The sequence below is a fragment of the Poecilia reticulata genome, chromosome 13, assembly GCF_904066995.2.
Source record: "Poecilia reticulata chromosome 13, P_reticulata-male-v2, whole genome shotgun sequence".
NCBI classification, from domain to species: Eukaryota; Metazoa; Chordata; class Actinopteri; order Cyprinodontiformes; family Poeciliidae; genus Poecilia; species Poecilia reticulata.
In genome coordinates, this window is record NC_088842.1 from 19,248,667 (window position 1) to 19,265,833 (window position 17,167).

General features: G+C 40.9%; 1 protein-coding gene across 1 annotated transcript; it reads right to left on the bottom strand.

Moving 5' to 3' along the window:
- Window positions 1–416: 416 nt before the first annotated feature.
- On the bottom strand, window positions 417–17,122 carry vmn2r1 (vomeronasal 2, receptor 1). The gene is made up of 14 exons (XM_008425312.3): window positions 15,303–17,122; window positions 6,394–6,685; window positions 6,068–6,310; window positions 5,766–5,957; window positions 4,700–4,825; window positions 4,425–4,597; window positions 4,093–4,213; window positions 3,784–4,011; window positions 3,585–3,708; window positions 2,728–2,888; window positions 1,770–1,965; window positions 1,454–1,689; window positions 1,148–1,347; window positions 417–797 (listed from the first exon to the last, which is right to left on the bottom strand). The coding sequence occupies exons 1-14, from the start codon at window positions 15,518–15,520 to the stop codon at window positions 473–475; spliced, it is 2,835 nt and encodes a 944-aa protein (XP_008423534.2). The 5' UTR covers window positions 15,521–17,122; the 3' UTR covers window positions 417–472.
- Window positions 17,123–17,167: the final 45 nt, after the last annotated feature.

The following is a 17,167-nucleotide window of genomic DNA, read 5'->3' on the forward strand; positions in this document are numbered from 1 at the left end:
GAAAACAAATTTATTCCTTTACATGAAAAACACATATTACAATTATTATGAATACAATTTATTGCATTATAAGTAACTATATTGTGCTGATAGCTATGCTAAACTGCAATTTAATATAAAGTCAAACTTTTTAGAGAAAATATTTTCTCAGATCTTAAAATTAATCTAAAACATGTAGTTTTAAATTTTGTACAGAAACATCATTCAAAGATAAATGGGATGTAAACATAACTTCAATAAAAAAACACATAATTTAACAATAGAAAGGCGATGAAAACAGCTTCAATTTTGAATAAGCTACACGTTAAAAAGAACATGAACATGTTGCATGTCTTTGCATCAGCAAATACCACAGCAATTTTCTTTTTAAAATAGATAAATATACATTCATTTTTGGCTATAAACCTACACAAATAGAATAGGAAGACCAATTTAATGTGATGTTTTCTTTTCTTTTTTTTTCTGGATTATCTTAGTTTTCATCAATAGCCGTGGATGCAAATGATGCATTGACATCAGTAGCAGCTGTTGCAAGAGATGCTGACGTCCCAGTGGAGGAGCCGTCTTTGGGTTTGGGCCTGGGCTTCATCAGCTCCTCTTTGTTGCGCTCAGGTTTGACGAGAAGGATGTAGCATTTGGGGAGGAAGATGCAAGTGAGCAGGCCAAAGCTGGAGGCGAGAATGGCAAAAATCTGGACAGCAACCATGAACTTTCCTCGCGTGCTGAGGTAAGCCGGGACAAAGGAGATCCAGACAATGAAGAAGACCAGCATGCCAAAGGTCATAGACTTGGCTTCACTAGAAGATAAATAAAAAAATACACAAACCAACATGAAGTTTAAAAAAAAAACACACACACACACACACACACCCAGAGGCTCAATTTCCTTCAAATGTTTTCTTATTTTGTTTTGTAACAATCACAAACTATAATGTACTTTATTGGAATTTTATATAATTAATCCACACAACTCCTATGGAGTTTTTAAACATTTTTACAAATAAAATCCATATAAATGTGACATGCTGAACCAGTCTTTGCTGCAATTACAGCAGTTGGTATTTTGGCGTATGTTTCCACCAACCTTCCACATTAAATGGCTGACATTTTGTTAATTCTTCTGTGCAAAGAACCTAATGTGACATACCTGAAGTGGTCTTCCAGTTTGCGGGCTGTAAAGGCAAAGATGAAAGCCAGCAGAGCCAGCAGGATGTCATACGCAAAGATGCAACAGATGAAGACCACAGAACCTTCATCGCACTCCAGAATAATCTTTACATTCTGGGCAGCGGTGTTCTTAACCGGGTGTGGAGGGAGGATGATGAGCCAAACAGTGCACGCTACAGCCTAGATAGCAATCAGAGATCAGTTTTACTTCATTTATTTTTTGTGGTTTTTACACCTGTTGTGATCTCAAGTGGCTAATTTTCTGCTTTCATTTCACATTTCTCACCTGTATCAATGTTGCTACGGCAGCTATTGACCTCTGATGCCCGAAGGTAAGAATGTCAACTTCAGGTTTATCCAAAGCAGCAGTATCGTTGACGTTTGAGCTGGTTACTATCACATCAGGACTGCCGCTGTTAGCTGCTGCTTCGGCTGCAGCCTTGGCAGCTTTGGCAGCTGCCTTGGCTTTGGCTCTAGCCTTTTTTAGAGCCCGAGCTCTGAGCATCAGCACAGCTGCCTTACCTGGGGTAAAGAAAAATCAGACAGGCTACCAGGGTATCCCAAGATGAGAAGATTATTTTTGATTTCCAATGTTAACTAACCCATTATGCAGGAAAGGCACAGCGCAAAGCCAAGAGCTAATGCTACTTGGCTAGTCATGCAGCTCCAGTTTTGTGGCTCGCCAAGGAAGACGATAGAGCAGAGGAAGGTTACAACAAGCGACAAGAGCAGCAAGAAACTCAACAGGGCATCATTGGCTTTGACTAGAGGGGTTCCAATGTACATAACAAGCACCACCTGGAAAAAAGCAGAAAGAAAACACCTCATATTTTAGCTGTTTTAGTAGTTTTCAGCAGTTACACACAGTGGATAAAAAGACAACTTTTCATTTTCCTTCAATTATCATAGCCTTAACTGTTTTGCTAAATGACAGAATGATGGGAGGGAAAATCTTGGAAAGATTTTATTATTTTCTGCAAATTCAGAACTGTATATACACTAACATTACTTGAGCAATTTTGGAAAGTCCAGGTGATAATATCATGCCTTTATGAGCTTCTGATAGGTTTTAATAATCGTAGCATTTAATTTAACGAGAGACTAACCTGCAGGTGTATTTTAAGAATAAAGAGCATGGGAAAGTTCAATCATTTTACAGTTCATGAAGGAGATGAGTTCTGTCTTGCAAAGATAAATGTGATTTAATGCAGATGAGTGTATTGATCCCAAAATAAAAGCAAAAGATATGATGAAGATGCTGGCTGAAGCTGGTCGGAGAATGTCTTTATCCACAGTAAAATGAAGGAATCAATAAGCAAAAGAAGCATTAAAAAGCTAGATTACATTTTGTAAATTCACAGAGGGACAAAAACCCTAATTTTTGGTGATGTGTGCTGTGGTCTGATGAAACTAAAATTTCATCAGAAATTTTAGTTTCATCATAATAGCAATTGTTATTATAACAATTGCTTATAACAATTCATAACAAGCCCTTTCTCTAACAGTGTATGACAATATGTATTTTTTAACTATAGATATTTTCTGTTGCATGAATCTCACCCCAACAGCTATGGTTACTAAAGCACCAAAGGCAGAGATGACTATCAGGGTGATTCCCAGCGGTTCTCCAAAGGCCAGGAACTCAATGATTTTGGGCACACAAGCATCATTAGCATCATTAGACCAGTCATCTCCAGTACACAGGATGCATTCACGGGCATCTGTCATCGAGGGAGAACAGGACAATTATTAAGTAACAGGTGGCGGGGAAATATGCTTAATTGCATTGGGCTCATTACCAAAACCTAATTTACACAGTAAAATGAAAATGAAAAACTGCGTTCTCCTATACAGGAGTGAATGCACTCTTATCTCGTGTTTCTACTGTTTTTGTCTCTGGTAACGAGAACCACAAACAATATTTTACCAAAGAAAATGGAGATTTCTCAGGAAAAATAATTCAGAAATATTCAGTTTAATAGATATCTTGTGGGGCACTTAAAACGATTTCATAAAACTTCATAAGGAAGGTATAAAGGATTTGTAAAGAATCACAAAAAATAAAGTAACTAATAAGACATACATATTATGGATAATCTACAATTAGTGGGTTTTAACATGCACTGAAACCGCTTTAGAATGGATGCAGCTAACATTAAACTACTTAAATGGTCTTCCCTTACCCCCGACTCCGACCCATAAAAATATAGACTTCATTAAAAACTGAGTTTTTGCGAGGAAACCAGTTTGAATAAATTGCCAAGTCTATCTAGGGGGGCATATCATGCCAGAAACATGTCAATACCCAATTGATTTCTAACCAAACATCAGTTGGGGTATGTGTATGTATTTCAACGAGTATGTATCTCTTTTAGATATTTGAAATGGTAAAGCAAATCGGAAAGCTGCACACTGACTTGTGGTGTTACTGATTTCTCCGTCAGCACAGGGGATGCAGTCAAAACAACAGACTGGCTCCCCCTGCCGGATCCCCTTTCTGGTCCCGGGCTCACAGTTCTCGCTACACACCGACCGAGGAGGCTTAGAAATAAACAGGAGATAACTATACATACCATAACATGGCACAAACATCACTGTTCTAATAAAATATCTGACCTCCAGTTCTACGTTGTTCCAAACAATAGACTCATTCCTTATGTGCAACTTCTCCTCTGCAGATGCAGATCCATTGTAGTGTCCCACGGTGACATAAGATATCTCTCCATTATCACTGATTTGCCAATTAATGATGTCATAGAAGCCCTCTGTGTCACCGTCTTCAAAGTAGATCTCCTCCCCAGTGTTTGGCATTTTGTAGCGCACGTTCTTCACATAATACATCAGCTATGGAAGACAAAGTCGAGGAGCTATGAGGACAATCAGCGCCATAAACTAATACCATTTGTAAAATCTGTACACGTCTACCTGCCAAGGCTCAAAATTAGTGATGTTGGCACAGCTGCCTCCAACAAAGGGGCCTTTTCCGTCTTCACAGTGCTCCAGGTTGTGCAAGGCATGGGCCACGGCATACACTGCTTTGTAAACACTGTGCAAACCACTTGCTTCTTAACAATGTCATTATCGCTCTCACCTCAAAACAAATGTTTATGGTTAGCTGTCCCTGAAATAGCATTGCTCATAGGTTCCAAACAATGTTTGTGCAGAAGGTTAGATAATGTGGAAATAGCAGTAAAGATGATGGCGTGAGGACATCACAAGCATCACTGATTTCTTTAATTTGAGCTGTGGGTACTGACCTGTAAGTGATTCGCAGCTGAGAGACGTCAGAGTAGGTGTTGTTGAGCTGAGCCACAGACTCGCTGCCAGTACACAGACCATATGGTAACCCCCTCACTGATCTGGACAGTGTGCCGTTCGCCTCCTTGGCGATTCTCAGCGCTTTGGAATAGTCCAGTGTGCAGTTAAACAGCTAAAAAAACATAGATACATTCACAACATTTATGTCCTCTAAATGTCTATTTAATATGTGCCACGTTTTCCAGTTTATTGGGTCAAATTCATTTAAACCCACGGTCTCCCAGAATTCCTCCGTGAGGGCATCTGCATAGGGATCCAGATCCAGTAGGTGGCGCTGAAGACCGGGGATGTCGGCCTTTTTCACCCCAAAACCAAGGGTACCAGACAGGAGAGAGTTCACCTGGGAAAAGAAAACAGCATGCACATTCAGGTCAATTTTTGAAGTGAGGTTGTGTCTCAGTTAATATCTTGCCAGCAGTGGACTATAAGTTAAAACTGGTTAGCCAAAGGCTAAAGCTAATGGCCAATCAGAGAGGGATGAAGCCCAAAGTAGATTTCTGCTATCTTATAACAACAACTTCAATCTCATAAATATTCTAGCAGTTTGGATAGATGATCATCTAAACCCGATTCAAATGGCTGAATTACCTCCTTAGCATGTCATGAAGTTTGGCAGAGACCTATTAAGAAACTCTTTAGATTGAGGTGTAGTGAGCCAGAGGAAACATCTAAAACATTCGGGATTGTTTTACGCTTCTGTTTTAAGCCATTTTATTGTTTTTAATGGGCAATCACTAAAAGAAGTCAATAGTTATTTACACAGAAAATAAAGTTAGGAGCCCATGCACCACCAATGATCTTCCTGTGTCCTTCATCTGAATAAAAACAAAAGTGAAGTAATTACTTTTGGACCAAAAGAGGAACAATCAAGAGTCCGCACAGCTAGAAACTAGTGATCAGGCCCAAAATGTGTGTGTAGTGATGGACTGGGACCTGATCCTTCAGAGACATGTAAAGCCAATTACAAAGTCGGTCTTCAATCACCTGAAGTGCATTTCCAAAGTGAACATCCATCCACTTTTGCTCGTTATTTCACTTCACTGGTTATTTCCTGAATTAAAGTGATACTCATACAGGAGAATCATTGGTGGCACATCGCCTCTTTATTTCCCGTGTAGAAAGCCATCAACTTGTATAACGCCATGTGTTATATATATGCCTGCAAGTATAAACTACTTCAATAGAACCGCGCCTTAAAAGTCCTGTACTATCCCTTTGGTCAAATTAAGCTCGAACATAATATTGCCAACAGATAAACACCATCAGCTGACTGGACCTACCCCAGGCTGATTGATGAGGGCAGAGGTGACCCAGGCCTCGCTGGCAATCCAGGTGCGGTTCGTCACATTGTGGCGGAGAAGTTCGCCGATGAGCGGACTAAGGTCTACATCTGATGAGAAGACCACGATGATCTTGGCTGTGGACTCAACTACAGTTTGAACGATGCTCTTGATGGCCTCTGGTGAGCTCACCTAAAGTTTACACACACAGTTGATTTCAGGACACCACACTGATCTCACTAAAGGGTTTTGTGGGGAATTATCTGATGGTACAGTGTCTGATGTGAAGGAATACAGTCTACCTTAGGCAGAGTTTCAGAGAAGGAAATGCAGACTCCAGCTTCCTCCACCTGCTCCTTGAAGTCCTTGATGCCATATTTACCATAATCATCCTCAGCAGCGATGGTGCCCACCCAGGTCCAGCCAAAGTGCAGCACCAGTTGGGCCATAGCTGCAGACTGGTGCAGATCGTTAGGGATGGTCCTTAAGAAGGTGGGGAACTGGAACTTATTATTCAGTGCAGAACATGTTGAGCAGTAGCTGACCTAAAGAAGCAAGCGGTAAGGATTTGATATCTCTTCACCCATTTCTTTCATCTTTACTTGCTGTTCTGTCATCAGTGGCCTACCTGTGGAAAATGATAAAGCCCCAGGATCCTGGCTGTAGCAATGGACAGATCAGAACCCCCAGCACCTATTAGAGTGGCAAGAGGTGGCCCGTTGCCACAGCGATAGTTGGGTACGGCTTCATCTTGTCCCGTCAAGTATGTCAGGGTTCCCTCCACGGCCTTGGAGATGGTGAAGCATGAGTCATAGATAACGTAGCCCAGGTCGGTGTTTGGGAGCAGGTCTTCCCTCTGGTTGATTTCATTGATAGCGAACAGCATCGTCTGTGTCCAGCGGAAGGTACGGAAATTAAACCTACAGAATTGAGAAAGAACAATAAGGAAGTAACAGATTTATTGAGAGGGTCAGTTTATGCTTGGGGTCCAGAAATCTGGCGCCAAGTGCTATCACAATTTTGAGCTGAGAGTATGAATCATAAATAAATCACAATAAGCTTTTTCGTTGTTTTTCAAACAAGGAGCCTTTAAACGTATATATTTGGGGTGCTGATCTGTAATGTATCAAAGCTAATGATGATGACATATGACCAGTGGTGGGAAGTAACGAAGTACAAGTACTTCGTTACTGTACTTAAGTACAATTTTCGTGTATCTGTACTTTACTTAAGTAGATTTAATAATGGATACTTTCTACTTTTACTCCACTACATTTTACAGTAAGTATCTGTACTTTCTACTTCACTACATTTCTACAAACTGTCGCGTTACTCGTTACATCCAAGTCGCGTTGCTCTTTTTTTCCGTTAAAATGTGAAGTTCAGGGACGTAAGGTGGCGCCGTAAAATCCGAGCAATATCGTAACTTACGTGTCTGTTGTCACCCATCGCCTCCACCTTTACTCGCACGCGAAGCTCCAGACATGCGCAGTGGTTTCCTCTGAGCGAGTCTAATCATCAGTAATATAATAGCGCTACATAAATTGATATGGCTACATGTAAAATCAGCAGCGCTTCGCTTTCACAGACGGTGGGGACTTCGTCCAACTTTTAGCGTCACTTGGAAGGAAAGCTTAAAGAAAGGTAAGATCTGTGGACGTGATGCTAGCAAAGCTAGCTGTACTGACGTAGACACACATGTTGCATCTGCGATGAAAAAAAGTTGTCATTCATGCCCTGAATTATTGTGTGGAGGTGTTGACTGAGGTGTTGCAAATATGGGACAACGCTGGTACATTCAGGAAAGATCCGATTCTTCTGGACGGATCTTTACTGATTGCATTTATTTAAGCTCTTAAGTATTTAATAACTAGTTTTTTATGGGAATGTGGATCTTTCAGATCAATTTGAGAAGCAATTTTGATAAGTAAAAGTTAATTTTTTTGTGTCACGTAGCGCGGGGTGCTGGTCTTGACTTGGTCTTGGGTCGGTGACCTTGACTACAACTCTGCTACTGGCTCCTTGGTTGCCTGTCCTCTCCCACCCACCTTCTTTCCATCCACTTTCTGTTGGATTTCTTTAAAAATAAAAGCCACTAGTAGCAAAAAAAAAGTGAAGTTCATGTTATGTTAGGACAGGAGACAAGACGTTTCCATCCCTGAAAGTATGATGCATAGAATCACATAGTAAGTAATCACATACTGTAAACATAATAAAAACATGCTTTATCTGTGGCATTGTTCATTAAAATGGCACATTTCTAATGTATTAAAATTAAATACGATCGGGACACTTAATGATATTAGCGATTAGGTAATCCATTCAGCAAGCACTTTTACTTTTAATACTTAAGTATTTTTAAAAGCCAGTACTTTTTTTTACTTTTACTTAAGTACAAATGCTAATGTGGTAGTTTTACTTTTACTTGAGTACATTTTTGTCTGTGTATTTGTACTTTTACTTAAGTACATTTTTTGAGTACTTTCTCCACCACTGGTTAAAATAAACTTGAGGGTTATTCTCACCTCAAGTAAATTAGCACACGGGAGACGCAGTCTGTTACTCCAATTTCTCTCAGCTTATGAGAAACTGCAGAGCAACTGGCAGCTCAGAGTTCCCATGCACCACATACCGGTGAAACACCGTTACTGCACCCATCATCTTTAACCCCTGTTAACAAGTAAAATATTATTATTATTATTATTATTATTATTATTATTATTATTATTATTATTATTATCATCATAACCCCATAAACATTTAAATGCTCCTTTTTTTTACTTTTTTTTCACACACCAGTGGGCATCACAAGAGGTTTGTTTGACTCATAGACCGGCCCAGGTCATGTTGTGGTTCCCCTGACATTTGCTCTATGCCTGTTAGGAGATGGAACCCAAATAACAAATAAAAATGGGTGGGCGGTAAGTGGAGGGGCCAATGGTTCCCTGGCCCCTCCTGTTAAGCTGCGCAAATCACTGCCAGTTCAGACTTGCGGGAATAATGCATTTAGTGGCCACAGATTAATTTTTTTTTCAGAGCGCATGCTCACTGCGTGCTATTTTTACCCTTAGCAACAGTTGCCATGCTGCTGACAATGATGTCATCAGCATGACGTCAAATGATGTATGTGTCATGAGGCCCTTCTGAGGATGACTTTATGATGTCATAGAGTCCATGACATCACCAACTGATCAGTTAATTCTCTGATCAGTTACCACAAATCAGTTAACAAGTCAGTCAACTCGAGATTCATTTGGACGTTTTAGCTCAGCACAATAAAGATGAACGACGAAAGCCCACAGAGAGAAATGGATGTGAAACCTAAGGTTTCTTTTTGGACGAAAGTGAAAAAGACATTGTCCAGCAAAGTTCATCCTGGTCAAAGAAGCCCAGATTACAAAAAGAGAAACTTTCTCAGTGAACTTTTGTGGGAAGTGATTGAAAAGGCTGCAGATGGACCAACTCTGCATCTTGTCCGACAAGTCTTTGAGGAACAACATAGCAAAATTTTGATCTTACTTTTGAGAAAAACTGGAGATATAAATGTGAATGTACTCTCTGAGGTTTCAGAAGAGCTTGGTGAAAGGATTTTCCAGAGTCTTGCGAGAGATGCATTCCACTTTGCCAGTGGACTGCATTTAATCGCACTAGTGGAACACCCAGAAGGACACCAAGTCATCGTGGAAAAATTCAAAAAGCACCTGGAGAATCCTGTTCCTCCAAAGAAAATGTTAGCGTCTACCAAAAGTAAGATCCGAAAGACTTTTTTTCCAACTGAAGACTTGTACGCAGATGAAAACTGCCTGAGTGAAGATTATACTCAGGAAACCATGGACCCTGAACAATTTTTGAGGGACGCAAACAGGATGGGATTCAGACATGGAACAGAAGAAGAAAGGAGAGCTATGGTTCAAAATATTCTTTGGAGATTGATTTACAAGTCCAGTTACAGATCTAGCTATGGGCATTACAAAAGGAAGGACACCGAACCGGTCCAGAGAAAACTTGCACCAAAAATATGGAAAGAAGTCAAGGATATAGATTTTGTCTTTTATGACAAAATGGAAAAAAAAGCCTGCAGAGACATCCTGCAACTTCTCTGGGGCAATGAAGACGCAGTTAGAGAACTGCTCTTCAAAATGATCAAAAGCAACAACCCACTAGTGATTTACAAGGTTGTGGAATGCTTTAAAAGAACCCTTGCACGACCACGAAAAATCAATCTCAAAGACACCTTTCTTCAAAAGGCATGGGGCCTCATCAAAAAGGCTGCGGGTTGTGGAGACAATCCAGACGAAGAAGAGAGGCAAGAGCCCACCAAGAGTGGATCAAATGTGTTTAGTCCACACTTAGCTGGGCCTCTAAATTTGGTCAACTCAGAGGTTGGTACTGACTTGGAGGAGTCAGGGCCGAACTCAGAGTCAGGGCCCGCCTCAGAGTTAGGACCCGTCTCCGAGTCAGGACCCGTCCCCGAGTCAGGACCCGTCTCCGAGTCTGGATCCGCCTCAGAGTCTGGACCCGCCTCAGCGTCAGGACCCGCCTCAGAGTCAGGACCCGTCCCCGAGTCAGGAACCGTCTCCGAGTCAGGATCTGCCTCAGCGTCAGGACCCGCCTCAGCGTCAGGACCCGCCTCAGCGTCAGGACCAGCCTCAGTGTCAGGACCTGCCTCAGAGTCAGGGCCTGTCACCGAGTCAGGACAGAACTCTGAGACGGGACCGACCTCTGAGACGGGACCTGCCTCTGAGACGGGACCTGCCTCTGAGATGGGACCTGCCTCTGAGATGGGACCCGTCTCCGAGATGGGACCCGTCCCCGAGATGGGACCCGTCCCCGAGTCAGGACCCGTCCCCGAGTCAGGACCCGTCTCCGAGTCAGGATCTGCCTCAGAGTCAGGACCCGCCTCAGAGTCAGGACCCGCCTCAGCGTCAGGACCCGCCTCAGCGTCGGGACCGACCTCTGAGATGGGACCGGCCTCTGAGACGGGACCGGCCTCTGAGACGGGACCTGCCTCTGAGACGGGACCTGCCTCTGAGTCGGGACCCGTCCCCGAGACGGGACCGGCCTCTGAGACGGGACCGGCCTCTGAGACGGGACCCGTCCCCGAGACGGGACCGACCTCTGAGACGGGACCTGCCTCAGAGTCGGGACCTGCCTCAGAGTTATGACCTGTCTCTGAGTCAGGACCTGTCTCCGACTCACGACAGACCTCTGAGTCCTCATGCCTAATCTCACCAACGTAGTGACACCTTGTCAGAAGTGTCAAAACTGTTCCTCAGCAGAACTTCGCAACTTACCAGAGCGGATGATTATGGCCTTAAAGATTGCTTGCAAGTTTTCAATCTGAGAATACCGGAAACCTTTAGTCATCCGTTGTTACAGTGAGAGCAAGACGGGTAGATTGACCCGAAGAATCAGAATTGGAGGCCGAGGGAACGATGGCTGGGAGGCTAGAAGGGGTTCGAAGAAGGAGAGAAGGTGGGGGGCTGACGTATCGTTAGAGAGGTGGGGGGCGGGGGAAGCAAAGGATTGAACGAAGGAGAGACATTGAGGGGGGGCTAGTGTACCATGAGAGGAACACTAGCCCACCGTCAATGTAGAGATAGATGTGAGGGGTCAAAGAGGGTGGGGCCGGTCTAGCGTACCGTTGAGTGCTGGGGAGGCGGACGGACAGCAAATTGCAAGAAGGGGGAGGAGGTTTGGCTGTAGAAGGAGGGGGCAAAGGAGAGACATTGGGGGGGTTAGTGTACCATGAAGGTACACTAGCCCCCCCTCAATGTAGAGATAGATGTGAGGGGTCAAAGAGGGTGGGGCCGGTCTAGCGTACCGTTGAGTGCTGGGGGGCGGATGTACGGCAAATTGCAAGAAGGGGAGGAGGTTTGGCTGTAGAAGGAGGGGGCGAAGGAGAGACATTGGGGGGGTTAGTGTACCATGAAGGTACACTAGCCCCCCCTCAATGTAGAGGTAGATGTGAGGGGTCGAAAAGGGTGGGGCCAGTCTAGCGAACCATTAAGTGCTGGGGGGGGCAGACGGACGGCGAATTGCACGAAGGGGGAGGAGGTCTGGCTGTATGTAGAAAGAGGGGGGCGAAGCAGAGACATTCGGGGGGGCTAGTGTACCATGAGAGGTACTCTAGCCCCCCCCTCAATGTAGAGGTAGATGTGGGGGGTCAAAAAGGGTGGGGCCAGTCTAGCGAACCATTAAGTGCTGGGGGGGCAGACGGACTGCGAATTGCAAGAAGGGGGAGGAGGTCTGGCTGTATGTAGAAAGAGGGGGGCGAAGCAGAGACATTCGGGGGGGCTAGTGTACCATGAGAGGTACTCTAGCCCCCCCCTCAATGTAGAGGTAGATGTGGGGGGTCAAAAAGGGTGGGGCCAGTCTAGCGAACCATTAAGTGCTGGGGGGGGCAGACGGACTGCGAATTGCAAGAAGGGGGAGGAGGTCTGGCTGTATGTAGAAAGAGGGGGGCGAAGGAGAGACATTCGGGGGGCTAGTGTACCAGGAGAGGTACACTAGTCCCCCCTCAATGTAGAGGTATATGTGAGGGGTCAAAGAGGGTGGGGCCGGTCTAGCGTACCGTTGAGTGCTGGGTGGGGGGGGCGGCCGGACAGCGAATTGCAAGAAGGGGGAGGAGGTCTGGGTGTAGAAGGAGGGGGGTGAAGGAGAGAATTAATCCTCCCGATCCACCTATAAATGCTATTTTATTTATATAATTAGGGCTATTGTAAGCAAAAATTTTAGTAATCGCGTAATCTATCGATTATTCTTACTATTAATCGAGTAATCATATTAAAAAAACTGACAAAATAACGAATTGGTAAATCTGGCATAACAGCAGTGTTACTATCGGATATCAATATCAGTCCAATTTTTCATTTTTGAGCTTCCCTAACAGATACTTTTTTGTTGTTTAGAAAACTAACCTGTAATAATAACAACTCGTTTTCTAAGTTAATCTGAGAAAAAGTCATACAAAAATCTAAAATTAATTTCAATTTAATAAAAAGAGGCAGGCTCACAAATACGCTTATTAAAAATATCTATGATCCAGCTTTTAGTTTATGTAGTCAGTCAGTAGATGAGCTCTCACGTTGCCCCATACATGTCAAGCTTTGAGTTTGAGAATATGGGAAATGTCACCTGAAGTGGTGGTGGGCCATAATTTAACAGTTTATGTTAAATTATGGGGAAAAAAACTTAAATTATGGAAAACTTCTGCTGAAATTCCATAAAAAACGAGAAAGTGTACTGACAGAAATTACCAGGACATTTCCCTGTTTTTTTATGGAAAACTTTGAAATAAAATACTGTTAAATTACGGGAAACTTCTGATGGAAATTCTATAAAAAAACACTGAAAATATCATGGCAGAGAATTACCAGGACATTTTCTGTATTTTTTATTTTTAATTTTTTTTTTCAGAATTTCCATCAAAAAAATTTCCATAATTTAACAGTTTTTATGTCAAATTTACCAATATTTAGTTAACCCAAAACTGAAATTCTCTTTTTACTCTGTCTTTTGTGATGCATTCACAAACTTTTTTTTTTTAAAAACCTTGGACATTTCCAAATACTTTTGTCCTCCAAACCATTGAAGTCTGTATTCTATACCATATGTTAATTATAGTGTAAAATATATTAAAGTTAATGTATTTAATATATTTTTAACATAATTTTGAAACAAAATTAAATTCTAAGTCCACAGGAAATGTAGTTGTAGAACACAAAACACTTAGTTTGAAAGTAGCTCATGCAAAGTGATGTAAAAATGAAACCATTCTGCAATCAATTTGCAGACTTTATTTTGCAATTTAAGACCATAAATTGACGTCATCTAGTCTTTATAACTAACCTTTACTATTATATATTAAGAGCTAAACATATTCTTGAGCTTGCTATTGTTTATCTTCTGTACATCACAACTAATTTATTGCATTTTACTATACAAATACAAATTTTCAACGTATAAATTAAATGTAAAGCAATTTTGACTCTAGTCTTTGAAGTCAAATAAACAGTTTTGTTAAGTTATTACTATAAGATGGAACATAAAAAATTGCTTTTGAACATTAAAATCATAGTTGTAAACAGGATCAACATACTTCAAAATAAATGCTGAAAGTCTACCATTATTTTTATGAAATACAGGTATAAATATTTTGTTAAAATCAAATGCTACATAAACCTAGCCGGTAACACTTTATTTGAAGGCAGGTGAATAAGACTGACATGACACCGTCATAAACATCTGTCATGGACATGAATAAGTCTTCATAAATATTTATGACTGTTGTCATAAAGCGTCATTCAGTAAATCATGACACTTTTAATACAAAGTTGACATTATTGAAAATGTCTTTGTTTTGACAACTTGACATTAATCTAGACAAAATGATTAATGATTGATTAATAGTATTCAGCAGGTTGTTTTCTAATGTATTAAAATTAAATACGATCGGGACACTTAATGATATTAGCGATTAGGTAATCCATTCAGCAAGCACTTTTACTTTTAATACTTAAGTATTTTTAAAAGCCAGTACTTTTTTACTTTTACTTAAGTACAAATGCTAATGTGGTAGTTTTACTTTTACTTGAGTACATTTGTGTCTGTGTATTTGTACTTTTACTTAAGTACATTTTTTGAGTACTTTCTCCACCACTGCATATGACCTATAGATTTTTTTTTTATTTAAGTACAGATGGCTACGTTGATATTTAAAATCCTATATGTGCATCGCTGTTGAAATATATTTGCTTCTTTAGACTTAAGGCTTTGCTTTTTTTGGCCACACTTAAATGTGTCAGATGATTAAACACATTGCTTTTATAATATAGAAAAAATGTCTTAAGTAATTTGTTAATGGAACAAGTACATTTTCCCTAAAAGTAAGGAATTTACTTAAAACAAGCCTCTATATTTTACAGAAAAGTAACTTCTAAGTTATTGTCTTATTTCAAGTGTATTAAGATGTTTGCTCTAGAAACTAGACCACTAGACCAAAAATGCTTGGTTAGATTTAGTCTTTTTGCAGTGTTCATATGTTGTGTTTATCCCAAGTGCTCTCACACTCCTCAATTGTGTTATGAATATGATTTCATATTTGGGTATTATGTGACAAATAAGACTTTCTAATTGTAAGATGTATAATGAATAGAATATTTAATTATGTAAAGAGAAAATTCTCCCAAATCAAAAAATTTTTTGGGCCTCAACGCTACAATGGAATATAACGGCTACTTTAATTGTCCTATTTTGTACATATCCATATTTCAGACCAAGTAATTTAGTTGCTCGGCAGCATTGTTCCAATTAATTATTTAATTATTATTTCGTATCACACTATAAAAACCTGTTTTCATAATAGAAAGGCTGCAGTAGCTAATTGGCCCCAGGGGTCCTGATGACTGTGGGCGCAGTGACCAAGAATGAAGTCAGATTATTCGTAATTAGCATATCAAGTTAATTAAGTCTGACAGATCCAGAATATTGTTAAAACTTTTAAACAGCAAAAAGGTTTAAAGTGACCCCACTCACCCAGCACAACCAGAGGAGACAGGCAGGTTGGAAGTGTTGCCATTGCTGGAAGCAACACTCTTGTGAACAGGAAACATTCCCCCGATGACGACCCTTTTCTTCTCTACATCCTTGTAGCCGCTCAAGTTGAACTTGGCCTTCAGCTTGCAAGTGGATTGAGCCCAAAGAGAGCCGTACGCGCAGAAAAAGCAAAACAATCCGAGCAAGAAGCCTCTCATTTTTGTGCGTCGTCAATGCTCAACAGTCGGGAAAGCTTTCTCTCTCCCCCTCTACAGCAGACAGAGAAGTGAGCAGCAACTTGTGACAGGTGTCTCATCCGTCCTCTGGGGAGAAGAGCTGCAAAGGTAGCCTGACAGATTTAACCGAGTGCAACCAAAGCACAGAGGCAGCAGATAACTGATGAGTCATTTATCTTTAGATGTTGGGACTCAAAAACTAAAGCCTCTGTCATTTTTTTTTGACATCCAACCACTCAAAATCAAAGAATAGCTGCTAAGTCACACATGCTTGAAGCGATGTTCCAGTACATTGATATCCTTTTTGATAAATATAAACTAAATGCTGAACTTTGAGAATTAACATAGACGCACACTTCAGAGTTTGATCATTTCTAAGAAACGACATTTCATCTCCCGGCCTTTGTCTCCTGTAAATATGCTTCATTATTCTGTGCAAACTGCCACAGGCTACAAGTTAATTGTCAGCTGCATGTGCTGACTTGTTAGTCACATGCAATGTTACATTTCACTAACTGTTCCAAGATCGGCCCTTGTCCCAAGAGTGAAGGTTGGCTGTGTGATGGACCTGTTTGCTCTTGTCTCTCGGTCTGGGGGGAGCGACACACCTGAACCTCCAGCAGACAAAGATCCATCTGTTGAAACTGTTAAACTATTTACATCCAACAACATCATGATGTATGATATTTTCAGCCAGAAAGCGTCTACATAAACTGAAGGAACGGTTAGCTTTCTTTTGTGGCATTTGTAGGTTTTGTGATTTATTTTAGGCAGAAATCTAAAGTTTATATAAATTCAACAAAGAATATGTTGAATGTAAAATTGGAAAAGAAACTTAGAAAAATTAGCTTGAAGAAAACACTGTATTCTTCTTAGTTGTACAAATCCACAACATCTTTGGCCTCTTTTGACATTTCACCTTGCCGTGACAATTCAATAGTCACTGGGAAAACCCATCGTTCCCCATGATTCAGCAGGGACAAATTCAACAGCTGTAATTTATAATACTTGTTTTCTAATTGACTTCATTAATCCATGTCTGATAGTTTTGTTTTTTCTGTGATTTATGGTGTTTAGCTTTCTCCAAACAAGTTGTTGTGACTTGGCGCATCTCAAATTTAGTTTTATTTAAATCAAATTGCTCAAAAAGTATGTAGATTAATTAAAATACAACCTAAATCATGCTCAATTTGTCTTTCCCTACATACTTTGGTCAGTCTGACCTTCTTGTGATTGTACTAGGCCGTTCACTCCAAGGATAATCGATTCTCCTAGATTGATGGGGTGCAACAATTCTTCACGATCACTTCTGATGTTTTTACATTAGACTCACATTCATCCAACTGCTCTAAAGTGCACATATTCAGTGATGCATAGTTCAGGAGGCAACAAGGAGATAAGTTCTTTGCCCAATTTTACTAAATACTTAAGGATATTAATGTTAAGTTCTGAATTTGAAGAAAAAGAAAATTCTCTTTAAAAAAATTCTTTCAACTCGTATTTAGCAAACCAGCACAACCACTCACCCATTTCTTTGTGCGTGCAAAGGCACGTACAATGTGTTGGTAAACCAAACAGGGAAAATTTAATCTCATTAAATATCAGAGTAGTATCGCTGGTCATAATGTT